Below are 17,340 nucleotides of genomic sequence, written 5' to 3' on the forward strand. Positions count from 1 at the left end.
TGCTTCAGCTTTCTCACAAATACTCTAGTAACTAGAAGATTTGCAGACAAAAGCCAAAGAAGGGATGATTTAGCAATGCATATGCATTCTGCAGAGACTGGCCTAAAATGGCATAGTATCAGGGCACCCTTCTCACCTGCCCTCTTTTGGTTTCTGTTACTCTGAAATCTCTTGTAATCTCCAAATGGCGTAACTTCTCCAAAGGGGAGTTGGGAGGACAGGGGACACACAAAGGAGTCACTGGTCCACGGTGATTCTGAAATCTCACCGGGCAAATAAATGTTGGGAGTTCCTTGATTAGGTCTCAAGGCTGTGGTAGGATTCTCTGTGGCTCTTGCCTTTGAATCATCCTTCTTTTTTCAGGACAAGTAGCACGTGTCAGCAGCTGAGTAATTTTCTCAGCTTGCTTCCTGCCAGAACAATTTTGGGGGTTCAACAGCTTCTTTTCAGTTTGAACTGTCTCTTCTCCTTTTCAGCTGTAGCTGCAGTGGGCCTCCTGTGAATCTCACTGAGATTCACTGCATTAGACAAAAGCTATATCCACAAATATCTTCAAGATAAGCCCTTCTCTACCTTCTCTCGTGCTAAAACAGTTGTAAGACCTATTCCTTGATTGAAAGGTCTTCTGTGTGACTCTTAAGGTTTTTCTTAGGTTTTAACAAAAGGTTTTAAGCCACACCCTCAGCTTCATCTTTAGACCAGGATTCTCCAGGCAGTGCCCTTGAACTGACTTTTTTTGTTTAACAGTCCTTTCCTCAATTTATTTCTCTCTTCTCATACTTTACTTCAAGCAGTAAGAAGAAAGCAGGGGGCACCGTCAATGTTTTGCTTGGGAATTTACTTAGGGACATCTGCCAGTTCATTAGGCACCTTTTCTGCTTTTCACGCAACTACAATCAATAGTGATGCTACAATTTCTGCCACTACATAACAAGGATCCCCCTTTCCTCCAGTTTCCTTTCCTCTGAGCCTTCATGGAGATCTCCTCAAAGTCCCAAATTTTAGAAACAACATGCCCAAGGTACTCTGATTTTTCACTAACACTCTCCTCATAGGCCACTACCCAGTTCCAAAGTCACTCCTGCATTATAGATTTCTGTTGTAGAACCACCCCACTTTGGGTACCAAAATCTATAGTTGTCTATTTCTATATAACAAATCATCCTCAGGGGACTTCCCTGGTGGCGCAGTGGTTAAGAATCCGCCTGCCAACGCAGGGGACGTGGGTTCAATCCCTGGTCCGGGAAGATCCCACATGCCACGGAGCAACTAGTCGGTGCACCACAACTACTGAGCCTGCGCTTCAGAGCCCACAAGCCACAACTACTGAGCCCGCGTGCCACAACTACTGAAGCCTGAGCACCTAAAGCCTGTGCTCCACAACAAGAGAAGACACCACAATGAGAAGCCCGTGCACCGCAATGAAGAGTAGCCCCCGCTCGCCGCAACTAGAGAAAGCCTGCACGCAGCAATGAAGACCCAACGCAGCCAAAAATAAATAAATAAATGTATAAATAATAATAAATTTAAATAAAATAATAAATAATTAATAAAATAAATAATATAATAATTATAATAATAATGTAATATATAATATAATAAATAAAATAAAATAATAAATAATAAATAAATGTATAAATAAATTTATTTTAAAAAGTCATCCTCAAACAACAGCTTAAAACATCACTTATTATCCCACAGTTTACGTGGATCAGGAAGCCAGGCGAGGCTGAGCTGGGTGCCTATGGTTCAGGGTCTCTCACAAGGCTGCCTTGATCAAGGTGTTGGCTAGGCCTGTAGTAATTTCAAGGCTGGACTGGCAAGGATCCACTGCCAAGCTCACTCACCTTGCTCTGGGCCCTCAAACATCATCTCTCTGTCATGTGGGACTCGCCATAGCGCTACTCACAACATGGCAGTTTGCTTCTCACCATGCAAGCGCTTGGGAGAGAGCTGAAGAGGGCAAGCACCCAGGATGACAGCCACAGTCTCCTTATCACCAAATCTTGGCAGTGACATCCCATTATATTTGCCACATTCTATTAGTTCGAAGTAAGTCACTAGGTCCAGCCTATACTCAAAGGCAAGAGACTGCACAAGAGCATGAATACCAAGAGGTAGGAATCACTGGAGACCACCTTAGAGGCTGCCTATCACAGACTAGATGGAAAGCATTACAGCAGGCCAGTTAAGAGTACTGACTCTCGGGCTTCCCTGGTGGCGCAGTGGTTAAGAATCCGCCTGCCAATGCAGGGGACACGGGTTCAAGCCCTGGTCCGGGAAGATCCCACATGTCGTGGAGCAACTAAGCCCGTGTGCCACAACTACTGAGCGTGTGCTCTAGAGCCCATGAGCCGCAACTGCTGAGCCCGCATGCCACAACTCCTGAAGCTCGTGCGCCTAGAACCTGTGCTCCGCAACAAGAGAAGCCTGCGCACCTCAACGAAGAGTAGCCCCCGCTCGCTACAACTAGAGAAAGCCCGCGTGCAGCAATGAAGACCCAATGCAGCCAAAAATAAATAAATAAATAAATATATTATTTTTTTTAAAAAAAAGAGTACTGACTCTGAAGCAAAACTACTGGGTTTGACTCTTGCTTCTGTATCACAATATGAAAAACGAATCATAAAATAAGACAATAGTTGTGAAAGGACCTGACCTCATACACAGGAAGCACTTGGGAATTCCTGTCCCCTTTTCTCTTCCAATCCTAATTGTCTTTAACCATCTTGAGAATTTCCCTGGCATTAGATGTAATCTGTAAGCACCCACTACCAGAGCAGCATGGTATTGAACAACATGAAAAAATATTATTTTGACTTTCAATGAGTCCAAGAAATGTATCTTTAATAAACTTAATAAAATCAAACAAAAGGATAAAAAGAAAGATCCGGAATCAATGAAACAGAACAGACGGGAATATACACACAACAGCAACTGTCTCCCCCACCCCACCCCAATCCTGGCATCTGCTTTTAAATTGTAATGTCAATCTTGGCAAAAAAATACCGTATCACTTTTTATCTAATTAGCAACTAAAAGTACAATAAAGAGAATAAATAAATCATTAAGAATGATTTAGATGCTTTTATTTAGATGTCAGTTTATCTGAGGAATACGGCATTCAACAATAACACTGGGGAGTAATATCATCCCCATTTTACAGATGAGACACAAGAGCATAAAGATGATGGGACTTGTTTTAATAACACAGCAGGTTAACAACTGACCAAGAATAGAACTGCAACCAGCATACGATATCATATACGATGAAGCTATAATCAGTTCTTTTTGATTTTCATGGATATGGCGATCGGGCTAAAACGGCCAGTGATTAAGCATTCATCTCACACTCAGGAAAAATAACTGACAGTTATTTTAAAGAATGAAAGGCAGGCTTTCATTATTTAACCTCTAAATTAATGGTCTGAATTCAAATAAGCAAATAAAACACCATGTGAGTTAATATACAAATAAGGTAGCACAGAACCTACAGATATGAATTAAGTGGAATCAAAACCCAATATTTTAGGCTACACAGATAGTTCATTATACTAAGAATATCTAATTAACCTTTTAACTAATATTTGTGGAGTGTGTTCTATGCTGGCCTTATATGACAGGTACTACATGTTACCTCATTTAATAATAGCGAAGGATGCTGAGAAAGCGCTTGTGAAGAGGAGCAGCAAGCTCACCTCCAGAGGAGGAACAAGAACGCTGCGCTGCAACCTGCTCACGAGTTTTTAAAGCATATTTAAACATATTTCCAGAACCAAGATGGGGAAAAGGGAGCTAGCGAAGGAAGACTACAACTCCTAAAGTGTACTTTATTCATTGCAAAAAGAAATGAAAGAAAATGTGTTTTGGGAGTTACAGGCTTCACTTCCCTACCCCCCATCCCCAAGCCAGTATGTGTGCTTTACCACACTGATTTTCTACCCCTTCAAGTGTACAATTAAAATCTTAAAAAATGAATGTTTGCTTAAATGGTTCCAACTTTATTCCCTAATTTATAAATTTTACAACAACAAAATTCCATATTCTGGTTTGAAAAATGACAAGATACTTGTTTAAGAGTAAATGCCACATTAAAACGAACAATATTAAAACATACATATTAAGACAGGCAACTTTCTTATACAACTGGAAGAGCTTACCTCTCAGCATTCATGTATCCGGCCGTCATCTCTACCTAAAAATGTTATTCTCACTTCCAAACCCTGATCCCAAGGCCTTCTGCCTCATACCTGTGCAACCCTATAGTTGTTACCCAACAACTACCCATTAGTAATCGATCTCCCTGCTTCTAGTCCCTCCCGAAACTATTCTATCCACAGAACCTAAAACCAAAGCGCTATTTTGAGAAGGGTAAATATTGCTGTACTGAAAAATTTAAGAATTTCTTATTTTCTGTAGAATAGTGATCCAGTATTCAAGATCCTCCAGGTTATCCATCAAACCATTTCTTTCTGCCATTCCTGTCTCTTCCAGTAATACTGGTCCCTTCACTATCCTCCAAACTTTCTTTCCTCCCTTCTTTTCGCTACACAAATGTCCAATCAGTGCCTACTCTATGCCAGGCACCTTTCTAGGCGCATAGAATACGCCAGTGCCTTCATGGAGTTTACATTCTGGTTGAAGGAGAAAGGCAATAAGCAAACATACACAGCAAGTCAGATGGTGGCAGGTGCTAAGGAGAAAAATAAAGATGGGAAATGTTGAATAAAGGGGTACGGAATTACTGTTTATACAGGGTGCTCCTGATAATGTGACAACTGACTAGAGATTTCACATAAACAAGGAAGTCAAGCAGATATCTCCAGAAAGAGCAAGGAGGTGGGCAAAAGCTAAGGCCCTGAGGCAAGGGTGTGTTTGAAATGTTCAAAGAATGGGCAGGAGGACAGAAGAACAGGAGGTCAAAGACAGCCAGGGGAGCAAGTCATTTAGGGCCTTACAGGCCAGTGCAGGGCCTTTGACTTTTATGCTGAGTGAGATATGAAGCCACTGGAGAGTTTTGGCCAGAGGAGCAATGTAATGTGACATCTGAAAGGATCACTCTGGTTGCTGTGTTGAGAACAGACTTCAAAGAAGGGATTGGAGAAGAAGAGAAGCAGGGAGGCTAGTTAGAAAATTATTATAATAATACAGCCAAGAGATAGCGGTGGCGTGGCCAGGATGAAAGCAATGGGACTCAGGAGTAGTTGTTAAGGTTTCATGGTCATTCTTGACACTGTATCTCTGTTTCTGCCAGTTCTCCATCTGACTTGTATCTATTTAGTTCTCCCAGAATCTAGCTTAAATTACATCTCCTTCAAGAAACCCTTCCCAACCAATCTCATCCTCAGTGATTACCCACTTTTCCCAGCTCCTGTCGACAACTGCCCATACCACCTACCGACTGGCATGTCGTCTTTGCTACAAGGTACAGTTATTTATCTATTTAACTTCTATGTCCCTATTTTGCCCCATTATCCTTGAGAAAGAAAATACTTTATAACTCTTGGTATCCTCATTTTGCTGCATAAAACATATTCGATAAATGTTCACTAATAATCAAATGGCATCACCTAGAAATTACTATCCCTCAAAAGAAATGATCATACACTCACTTTCTCCTGTAACTGCCCAAATCAAAGAGAGGCCTGCTATCACCCAGGCCACATATCATCCGGGGCTACAGTCTGCTTACTTAGCACAACTAGTTTCTCTGGACCAATGGTTTTCAAAGGGTAGTCTCTGGCCCAGTAGCATCAGCATCCCCTGGGAATGTATTAGAAATGTAAACTCCCAGGTACGCTCAGATCTAAGGAATCTAAAACTCTGGAGGTGGGCCCCAGCAGTCTGTGCATTCTGATGCACCGTAGAGTTTGAGAATTATTGCTCTGGCTTACAAGTTTAAGTAATTACCCTGCTTTTACAAGAGATTTCTGGAACGATTCCATCCTGGCTTACATCCTCATTCACCTCCACCATCATCAGAAGTCCAGGGCTTCTGGATGGCTCACCCTGTACAGCTCTGCACAGCCGCTCTTCTGGTCCCGCCTCTGGCTCTCCCTCGCCCTCCTAAGCCCTCGCGGTCATGAGTTACCCTCAGTAACCTCTTCTATATACTCACTCTCTTCTCTGCGATGTTCCCTTCACCTTTTTTGCTCTAAAGGAAACCTGACCGCTGCTGAGAACACTGCTGCTGCTTCAGTAGGAGCTTTCCTCCTTCCATTACACACCTCAGGCAGTGGCAAGCATCCTCCCTACTCCGCACTACCATCTCGTGTTGAACCTCACAGGTATCCTCCTTGCTTTCCAAGACTACTTCTACCCTCCGTCCCAACTGCAGATCCTTTGAAACAGGTGTCGTCTGCCTACCTCCTCAAGTCTTAGCACAGCGCTCCCTGTCTTCATCTCCTTTATTAGTTTTGTCATTTTTGACGATCTCAACATCCACGCAGATGATTCATTAACTACTCTGGCCTCCTAGTTGCTGGTACTGTTCTAATGTGTTTAAGTGCCAACTATATTTTTTCACTGAAGCCACTGACCTAGAACTGTATCCCAGCACCGTCATCACCAATAACCACACCTTCTCCAAAATCTCAAGCGTCTCAAGCATTCTCCTCTCACACCATCAGGTTTGCCTGCTCTAGGAGTTTTCCCACGCTAGCATTTCTCCAGCCTCCTTCAGATCTCTACTCTACAGGTTGACCCTACTGCTTTTTGACCACCCTACTCCTCTCCTCCTCATGTTCTTAATTCCCTCCTAAGCCAGTTTAGATTCTAGGGTCCAACACTATACGTAATCCTTTTCGAAAAGTCTTAGTTCCTTTGCCCCCTTTTCCCTTAGTCTAACTTACCTAGTAAAATCTCAATTCCTGGTTAAATCCAACTCTTGCATCTAAACAACAGAAGATTGCTGGATAAAAATCACACAACTGACTTACCACCACTCACTCAAGTTTATGACCACAGATTTTAAGCATCCTACACCTCTCCAGTAAGTACACTTCCCATTTTTTTGAGATGACTACTATTTCACCCCTTGTCCTCTCTCCTCAAATCTGCGACACTTCTTCTCCACTCCCTGCACTAACACTTTCAGCTACGTTTATCTTACATGTTATAAAGAAAGCAGACATGCGCAGAGAACTCCCTCTTCTGCCTGAAACCAATGCCACCAGCCTATCTGGCTCTAAACCCACACACTCCGCCCTCCTTCCTATTAAAAAGAAAAAAACCTGCTTCTGGCCAATCCCTCTCTGTATGCTGGATATAGCAGACTTTGCTTCTGCAATTAGCCTCTTTCTTTTCAGCACCCTCAAATCTTCCCCTACTGGATCTTTCCTAGTGACAAAAGACATGTCTTGATATCACCTATCTTTTAAAAATTGTCTCTTGAATACACATGCCCATTTAGTAACTGCCCCAATTCTTTGCTCCACCCCACAACTACACAATATTTCACTGTCTCAACATCTTCACCTACCAATTAACAACTCAACCCATTCCAATTGGCTTTTTCATCCCCATCATTCCAACTCAAACAGCTCTTACTGAGTTCACCAATGACTAACATCCTACCAAGGCCAATGACCAATTATTTGGTCTTCAGTAATCCAAACCCAACAACTTCTTCCCCAGAGTCTGTGATATCAGATACTTGCCTTGTTTCCCTCCTACCTTACCCAATTCCAGTATCCTTTAGACCTCTAGTGAGAAGCCTCGGGGCTTCTACCTCAGGCTTATTCTCCAGTTACATTTTCTCCCAAGGCTTTAAATATGCACTGATGAATCTCGACCTTATACCTTCAACTCACATCTCTCTTCTGTGCTCCAGGCTCATATCAAATTGCCACTGAACTTCTCCACTTGGATATCTATTAGACGTTTCAGACTAAACAAGTCCAAACCATAAATATTGTTTTTTCCCGTGTACTCTCTGTCCTGTTGCAAGGAAATGCCCCCTCCATCCTAATTCCTCAAACCAAAAGTTGAATAAGCCAGATTTCTCTTTCATCTCACCACACACACAAGCCATCTTTAATCTTATCAAATTGCCCTCCAGAGTCTAAGCCATCACCTCTTGTTTCTTGACCTCCCTTATCACTTTTCGTAGAGCAAGTCAACTCTCCTGCTGAAAATCTCCCAATACCTCCCCATTTTTAACCAGAACAAAATTCAAAATCTCTACCATGGGACATGATCTGACTGACCCTCACCTACCTCTCCAGTCTTATCTTCCTACGTTCTTTTTGTTCTCTACACTCCAACCACACTACCCCCTTTCTGTCCTTTGAATGCCCCAAACTCATTCCTATCTGAGGACTCCGTATTTGCTACTCCTTCTATAATGCTTTCCTCCCGTAGTTTGACAAGATGGTGTTTCTTATCATTTAGGCCTTTTCCACCCTAGCTAAAGCATTCACGGTCATATTACCTTTTCTCTATAGCACTTATTAGTTTCTGAATTTATCTTGTTTGCTTACATGTTTACAACTTTCTTTTTCCAGTTACAGAATACAAACTCTATGGAAAAGAACTTTGTCTTGTTCGTGCTCTTTCCTCACCTCTTAGAAAGTGATCAGCACACGGTAGTCATCAATAAATGTGTTAACTTCTTGAGTCTCATTAATATAATCATTTATTTAGCCCCTTACAGTTTCCTGAGCTTTAAAAATATGCATAAGGGACTTCGCTGGTGGTGCAGTGGTTAAGAATCCGCCTGCCAATGCAGGGGTCACAGGTTTGAGTCCTGGTCTGGGGAGATCCCACATGCTGCAGAGCAACTAAGCCCGTGTGCCACAACTACTGAGCCTGCGCTCTAGAGCCTGTGAGCCACAACTACTGAGCCCGTGTGCCACAACTACTGAAGCCCACACGCCTAGAGCCTATGCTCAGCAACAAGAGAAGCCACCGCAATGAGAAGCCTGCGCACCACAACGAAGAGTAGCCCCCGCTCGCCACAACTAGAGAGCGAGCAGCAACGAAGACCCAACGCAGCCAAAAATAAATAAATTTTTTAAAATAAATAAATTTATAAAAATATGCATCAAACCAATTTCACTCAAAGTATAAATATAAATTCTGCAATAATAATAGAAGCCTCTTGTTATCTTTCTATATACAAATTTGATCACACCTGATCCTGCTTAAAATCAACAGCTCCTTGTTGGAATAAACAAACATCTTTATTCAGATAATCTAGGCTCTAAAATTTTTAATTTTCATCCATCACTATTCCACTCACCCAACACATACAAGCCACATGGAATTATATATGGTTCACAACATATATACTATCTCACCAATCTATCCCTTTTTGGGAAAGCAATGACCCTTTCCATGCCTCACCCACTCAGCCTGTCTATCTCCTCCTCTGTAAAGACTCCTTTGAACTCCTAGATGCTGTAAGCTCTTCTGTCCTCTATCTGCTTTGCCTCCTGTTAAATAGGCGCATTCTCCGTACTCCTAAAGCTAATCCCATCTTCTCAAAGCATAAGAGCAATCCTTTCTCTTCTCTCAAATACTCCACTTCTCCTTCTCAAATGAATTTGCTCGGCTAGCTTTTAAACATGACCAAGTCTCTTTTATTTAAAATAAAACAAATAAACCTTTCTATGCCACACATACTCTTCTAGCTACCCTCTACATCCCTTCAGAGTCAGTCAAACTTTTCCAACAACGTCTACACTCACTATTTCTATCTCCATTTCCTTCTCCCATCCCCCCTCCGCCCCCAAACTCCTGAACTGACTCCATTCCCAGGATTCTGCCTTCATTAGTCCGTCAAAACAACCCTTGCAAAGGTCATCAATGACCTCCACGTTGCTAAATCCATGGAGATATTTCAGTTCTCTCTTCCTGCCACTCTTTTATCTTAGTTTCCTAATGTCCTGGTTTTCCTTCTGAAGAACAAGCTCTCTGGAATCTTGTTCCCTGCCTTCTTTGCAGGTTCATCTCCTCTACCAGGCAGGTATCAACTTCTCTCCTTGCTCTACATTTTCTCCCTAGGCCAGTCTCATCTTAAGCCACTGAGTTTCAACATCATCAAACGTGCCCACAGCTTCAATTATTATTGTATGCAGGTTTCTCACAGATTTATAGTTTAATCCTCTATCTTTCCTTGTATTTCCAGACCTAGGTAGTCAACTATCTAAGCGGTATTTCCCCTTGAACATCTCAAAGTTACCTAAAAGTACTAAATCCAAAATCAAACTCATGATATCCTTCCTCTTCCCGCCTACAAAAACACTTGGACCTCTTCCAAACCATAACACCATGCTGCCGACTGTACCTTCAGCATCTCTCTCAGGCAGTTCTGCTTCCTCGGCACGTGCTATCACTACCATTCTCTGTCCCTTGGACTATTACTCAGCCACCACTTAACTTCTCTCTGTACTCTTACTCCTCTCTAATCTGTGTAGATATCTTTTTTTAAAAACAAATCTAATTATAAACTCCACTTCAGCCTTCTCCCAATCCTACTTAAAGTCTTTAAATGGCTTTTCACTGCCAAGTATCTGGCCTCCAATGTTAGCTGAACTGAACTATGTTTACATTTTGTGATAACTCAATTTACTATTAAGTCTAGTTCTCTAAATGCATAAACCAATTAGGATGACAAAATAGGGATTAAAAAGTGAGCATTAAAAAAAAAAGTGAGCATGTAGCCTGACTACAACCTGAATAACAATAACAACCTTAATAGCTGCTGTTATTATTATCATTATGTTACATCTGCTTAGCACAAAACAGCTTCCAAAAGTAGATTATTTCGATACTCTGTTAGGTATTAGTAGTCCATTTTAAAGATTAGAAAACCAATGCTGGAAAGGTTATACACTGACAAATGGCACCACTGAGACCCAAAACTGTTGTCTTTTGACTCACAGTCCATGATTTCCATGTTTCGTGATAAAGCCATCACTTACTGACTACTTCGTTTCTAAAATGGCTGATACACATTTTTCTAAGATTACTCCATTAATGCTCTCAAGAACTATCACATCCTTTTCACAACCTGGAAAATCAAGGTACATACAATTAAGTAATGTGTCTCAAGTAATTAATGGATATGGATACAGAATTCAGGTTACCTTATTTTCATTTCTCTACTCCAGCCTGTATCAGGCTGAATGGTAGCAGTGATAAACCAGACACTACTGAACAAATAAAAGAAGATGTTAAGTGTGATGTAGGAAGCTCTGAGGCCAGACAGACCAGACCAAATCCTACCTCTGCCAATTCTAAATTGTGTGACTTTAGCAAGTTACTGAAGTTTCTACTTTCTCCTCTGTAAAATGAAGATAACAGCTAATTCTCACATGTGTTGAGGACTGAAGTGTATGTCTAACATATATGTTATCACTCAATAAACAATTTAAAAGAAACAAAATAAAAAATATCAGCTTCTCCCAAAAGAACATAGTGTAAAAAAATAAATATTATACTCCAATAAAGATGTTAAAAAATAATAATAAATAAATAAGAGCCATAAAGTTTAAAAAAAATATGGAATTGAGTTTCCAGCCCTGCCATTTACTAATTATCATATACTCTTTCTTGGTCTCTTTCCTAACTTGTACAATACAGATAATGATTCCGGGCCCTTAGCACTGCTGTGAGGATGAAATAAGATGACATATAAAAGCACTTTCTTAACCGGATAGCATCATGCAAAAATCATTATTATCTGTGTACATACACTGACTGCCACTATGTTATAAACTCTTTAAGGGCATGAGGATCTTTAATCATCTTTGTATTTGTAACAGCTAGTAGCATAGACCTCTGCCCACTATAAGCATTCGTTAAATGTTGGCTGAACTGACTTACTGAGAAGACAGGACTGAAATATGACAAAACAACAGTTCAAAGTGAAATACAGAAGTTCATCCATATAGAATATGAGTAAGAGAGAGCCTGAGACCAGTCTAGCTAAGATCAACTCAGACGGGGAGAACACATCTTGACTTCTGGGAATTTAAATAAGTGGTCTATAATTTGGTTTCCTGGACATAAACTGTATAATTATCAAACAAGTAAGTTCCCTAAGTACAAGAATCGTATGTCTCCCTCCATCTTCCCTGCCTCTGCCCCCCACTCTCTCTCTCTGCTGCCCTCCCTGTTTTGGACAAGGAAGAGGAGATGGGGAGAATAAATGGCATAGCAAGTGCTTAGTAGTACTGCACCCCTCCAAAGAAAAAGTTTAGAAAAAATAATGGGGATGTTCTCCACCAGGAGGCAACTTTAATGAGCGTTCTCTAGTCACAAGTACTTAAAATACTGATTAACGGGAAACATTTCACATAAAACTAGTTTGTATTTATCAAAGTTCTCCCTGCATGAATTCAAAGGCATCCTTCACATGCTAGAGAAAATGCTCTGGGGTAGTGAGTGGTCTGCTGAACATTCAAATCAAAAACCTGGCTCGCACTGGCTATTTACCGAGCACCTACTATGTGCCACACATCATGTTAAGCATGTTTCATAGATTATCTCAAATGTTTACAACAATCCTGGGTAACAGGCATTATTTTCCCTATGTGATGAATGAAGAAACTGAGGTTCAGAGAGGTTAAGTGACTTGTTCATAGCCAAAAAATTGGAAGTAAGAGGTGGGATTTAGACCTAGTAAAGTCTCTAAAACCCATATTTTTTGCACCGTATCATGCTGCCCCCAATGCTAGCAGTTTCACTATAAAGGAGGGTGACTCAACAGGGAAGTGGGGAGGAGATCTGACAAAAAAGGCATGTATACAGCACAAGACGGCATTCTATCTCAGAGCTCTAGACGCACAGAAGCAAATTAATGAGCCACATCCAACTACACAACCCAAATACCTGGATGAGCTGTAACTTCCACTTTTCAGCTCTGCAGGTTCTGAGAATGTCCACACTGCTCAGAGGTATTGACAACTAAATACAGTTCAGCAGCTTTTCTAGAATGCTTAGAACAGTACCTTTAAGTCACTGCTGGTACCAAACCAAGCAGGCAATGGAGGTGATATATGCTTCACAGCTCTCGTGCTTTCCAGACGCTAACCTTTCCTGCACAACTGGGTGTCTTCCTGGCACACAGCTACACAAAATTCACTTCCCAGAACTTTAGAATTAGAATAGATATCTTATAGCTGCGGAAACTGCGGTCAGATGACTCAAATGACTGTCCAGTGTCACCTGGCTGGGTACTGGCCTCGATAAAGTTCTGACCTCCTATTCCTCGCCCAGTAAGTTTTCTCCACAGTAGCCCCTCAGTGCCTCCCCCTTAATGCTTGACTACTTTGATTTCCTTCTCTAAGGAAATGACCTCGATGTCATGTAGCTATGGCTCCTTCTGGACATTTTCACTGAATCCAGCAAATGTTTGAGGCCCTGGGCCCGACGATGCAGATCGTGACGAGATAGAGCCGACATGTTTTTTTCCCTCTACACAGTGCTGCCCCATCGTTCAGGTGTCACGGCACACATAGAAAATGGTAGTATTTTTATGGCACAAAGTGGCAAACTAGAGTACACAGGGACCAAGTGACCTGGGGAATCCTGGGCCCCTCCTGGCTGCTCCCAGGGTTGAGGGGAACAGTTACCTTGGCGTACATGTGTCTCAACCCAGCATGTGGTACTCTGGCTGGAAAGCTCTGTTCTGGGGCTAACAAGCCAAGGGGATTGAGACAAATTTACAAATAACTGTAATATAAGCACAAAGGAAATAACTGAGGAGACTGTCACTGTCTGCTCTCACCGAACATAAATGAGTGGAAATGAGACTAATTCAACTTGCTTCCTTTTATAACTTCTCTTCCAAACAAATCAAAAGACAGAATAACCCATCCTCTGGTTAACAGGTAGTTCATCAGTCCCACCAATGAGCCTGCAAAGACCCTAGACACAGATGCCTCATTCAGAGATGGAAACTACTTAAAGGACGTAAGTGTGTCAGAAAAGTTCTTTGACTTCTTCCAAATACTACAAAAATAAATCAACAGAGGGGAGAAAATCAGATTTCAAGGTCATATTCAGATATGAAAGGGGAAGCAGGAAAAGCAGCCCCTACACACACACAAGCTCCATTTCCATAAACCTAGTTAAAATTCTGCCGTCTGATATTTATAAATCTAGTCCACCTGAGCCAAGTAGGTTTCTGCGATTCCAGACATCTAGGCTGAAGGGCAAAGGGCAAAGTGAAACCTTCAAAAGCTGGCTAGCAGCCAAGGGCATCACATCTAGGAGGCTCCCTTAGCAACACACAACAACTGTCTTCTCAAGAGAAGACACTGCCATCTTTGCAAAGGACTACAGATGTTGTTTTCACAACTAACTGCAGGGGTTTTCTCCCCCCCTGTATTATTTTCCCCCTCATTCTCCTAAAAGTTACCACATTTCATAATTTAAACGTCTCTCTAGTCCCAGTATGTTTCCCTCCATCCCAAATTACAACACCAGAGTTAACAATAAATTAAAATAATGTACGGTATTAAGCTCCTGGCAAATATAAGATGCTTTATAATGCTTGGTTATAATTACCATTCTAGCTGCTTTATAATGGTTGGTTATAATTACCATTCTAGCTGCTACAGACGTGGTTCCGAACCATGGGCAAGTCACTATTTGTGACTTAATTACTTCCCTCATAAAATTTTAATAACAACAGCGACCTACTTCACAAGACTATTGTGAAGGACAACAAAAATTATTAGATAAAAACTTTCAAAGGCTAATTCCTAATTAAGAATCATACCACCTACTGGCTCTCAATATCTAAAGAGACGCTTTGCTATCAAGGTCAGTGTCCCCCAAACAAAACACAGCCAGGCCCTGACCCACCAGGAAGACTGCAGCTCCTGGGATGACCAGCTCACTTCACCTGCCCCATGTGCCTTCTCCAAACCTCCCAAGCCCGGGGGATGGCACTGCACTGGGAGCTCAGCCCTTGCGCCTAAGTCTAACAAGGTAAACAACATTCTATAAAAAAAAACAAAAAACAAAACAAAAACACAACCCAATGTCACAATCACGGCCAGGCTTTAAAACCCTCACACCTGTGAGGAGAAGGGGCTGTGGCAGCCCGTGCTCCGTGGGGAAGGCCATTTGTGCAGGAGCAGAATCTCGCAGCTTTCCACTCCTTATATGTGCAAGTGCAAGCCCTCACCCGCAGCACTCTGTACTCACCCAGAGGTACATCATGTCAGACCGGGCTGCTCAAACTCAGCGGTCAGTTGATCCTGGACTGCAAAAAGGCCCTTCAATGGACTGTAGGAAAGGAGGTGCCAGAATGGGGGGCCGAAGTTTGGGGTGGGGAGAACCCCCCCAAATCACTGGAGTTTAAAAATCTAAAACCGACCCGTCTCCTCCCCCCTCCTCCCTCCTCTCCAGCTGACTGTTCTGTTGTTCTCTCTCCTCCCTCTCACCCTCCCTCTCTCTCTCTGGGAGTTCCCAGCCCCGTGTGTCTGAACCCGAGTGTACAGCACACTCGCTCTGTATTTGCCTTCAGGGAATCTCTCTCTGTCATTCTACTTCTAGAAACACAATCATCACTCACAGAGATTATTGCAAAAGGCAGGGATGGGCGGGGTTAGTAATAAACCACCGGCACCAGCTTCTAGTAGCTAGACCTCAACTAGTGTAAGAAGGGTTCTTTAAATATGAGTGAAGCAATCAAAAAAACTCTGCCCTCCAAGATCAAGGGGAGTGAGCCAAGACTCCCCTCTGCCCCAGTTCTTCTGGAGCCCCTTGCAGAAACCAAGCGTGAACAGAGAACCTGCTTGGCACCTACATTCCCTCCCTGCCAGGTCAGCCTTATGCCACTATTCTATAATTCACTAACATTCTACCAATCATAATTCTGAATCTTAGAAGATTTTAAAACATAGGAAAAATTATATATAAGCTTGAATAGGTTTTCATCTTTTGTATTACTACCACCCTAGTTCAAATCAATAGAGCCTCCCCTCTAAAGAGAGGAAAAAACAAGGGGTTTTGAATCAAGTGGATTTTGAGCCCTACCACGTTGTAGATTCTTTACTAGGCACGGGTATGGGGCAGTGTATGAAGCCTGGGTTTGAAATCTGGGTCTATAATTACTATCACCGTGGCCTGGGGAAAGTTATTTAATCTGTCTAGGCCTCTGTTTCCTCAAGCAAAAACTGGGTATAACACTCCTTTCGGAGTTGCTGCAATTAGATCGAATGATATCACTATGTAAACTATCTGCCATGTCCCTGGTGACCATGATTTCTAATTTAGTTCAGTTCAAACATTTACTAAGTTCCTCCTATATGCCAGGCATATTTTTGTCCATTATGTTCAATGGTGAACAACAAGAATTATCTAATCATCTGTCCTAGTGTTTTTTTGTTTTTTTGTGTTTTTTTTTGCAGTACGTGCACCTCTCACTGTTGTGGCCTCTCCCGTTGCGGAGCGCAGGCTCAGCGGCCATGGCTCACGGGCCCAGCCGCTCCGCGGCACGTGGGATCCTCCCGGACCGGGGCACGAACCCGTGTCCCCTGCATCAGCAGGCGGACTCTCAACCACTGCGCCACCAGGGAAGCCCCTGTCCTAGTGGTTTTTATTCAGAAAATAACTGACTTCTCCTCCATATGCCAATCCCCATGCTCTTTCCTTACTTCCCTACCCATTTTTCCATGTTCAAATCCACAACCCACCCCAGCTGTAAGTGCTCTCCCCTCCTCTGTAGGCCTGGTGTCTGTAATGGGGCATTCACCACTCCTGCCAGTTACTGTTACAGGCACTTACCTGTACCTACCAATCTTACCCCATTTATTCACATTTTTTCAGGGCAGGGTTCATCTCTTTTGAGCCATGGAGTCTTTTGCACAGTACCTAGCACACAGTAGGTGCACAATACATTCTCAGAGGATTGTGCGTTTTGAGGAATATTTTATTCCTTTAACTTGTTAAAGGAAAAACAAAATAAAAACAAAAACAAGAGGCCTTCCACCTTCCAGCTGCCTCAGGGTTCTGTTCTGTCAGACATGTTGAAACAGCTCTCTCCTGCTCATAAAATATCCAAGTAAGGTCTGCGAGTCTCACATTCAAGGCAGGCCTGACGCAGGTACGAGGTACCTTCCCTCTCCCTACCTGACACTTGCAGCTGTAGAGAGGGCTCTGTCTCCTGCTACGGTGGGGTGTGTTTTTCTCTCAGAGTAGAAGGGAAGTCACTTTTCCTTTTCTTCCACACTAAATACGTGCCTTCCGCGAGAGAGCTTCGACCTCTGCCCTCCTCCCACCTCAAACCCCCACTTGTTTATGCTCGGAGAGGTGGGGCAAGTATTCTTCTCAGCCTCACCCAAACCTTTTCTTTTTCTTTATGCAGAACTTCTTTGCTTC

At 42.4% G+C, this 17,340-nt stretch overlaps 1 protein-coding gene across 24 annotated transcripts in view; it reads right to left on the reverse strand.

Moving 5' to 3' along the window:
• RBFOX2 (RNA binding fox-1 homolog 2) overlaps positions 1–17,340 on the reverse strand; it is a 261,970-nt gene that overhangs the window by 131,712 nt on the left and 112,918 nt on the right. The window contains exon 1 of one of the 24 annotated variants that reach the window (XM_067697918.1): positions 15,163–15,353. The exons of the other annotated variants lie outside the window; for them this stretch is intronic. Coding sequence (XP_067554019.1) covers positions 15,163–15,177 — 15 coding nt within the window. The 5' untranslated portion in view covers positions 15,178–15,353. Of the gene's footprint in view, positions 1–15,162; positions 15,354–17,340 lie in introns of those variants that run through there. 24 annotated transcript variants of the gene reach the window in all.

The sequence above is a fragment of the Pseudorca crassidens genome, chromosome 11, assembly GCF_039906515.1.
Source record: "Pseudorca crassidens isolate mPseCra1 chromosome 11, mPseCra1.hap1, whole genome shotgun sequence".
In the NCBI taxonomy this organism is placed as follows: Eukaryota; Metazoa; Chordata; class Mammalia; order Artiodactyla; family Delphinidae; genus Pseudorca; species Pseudorca crassidens.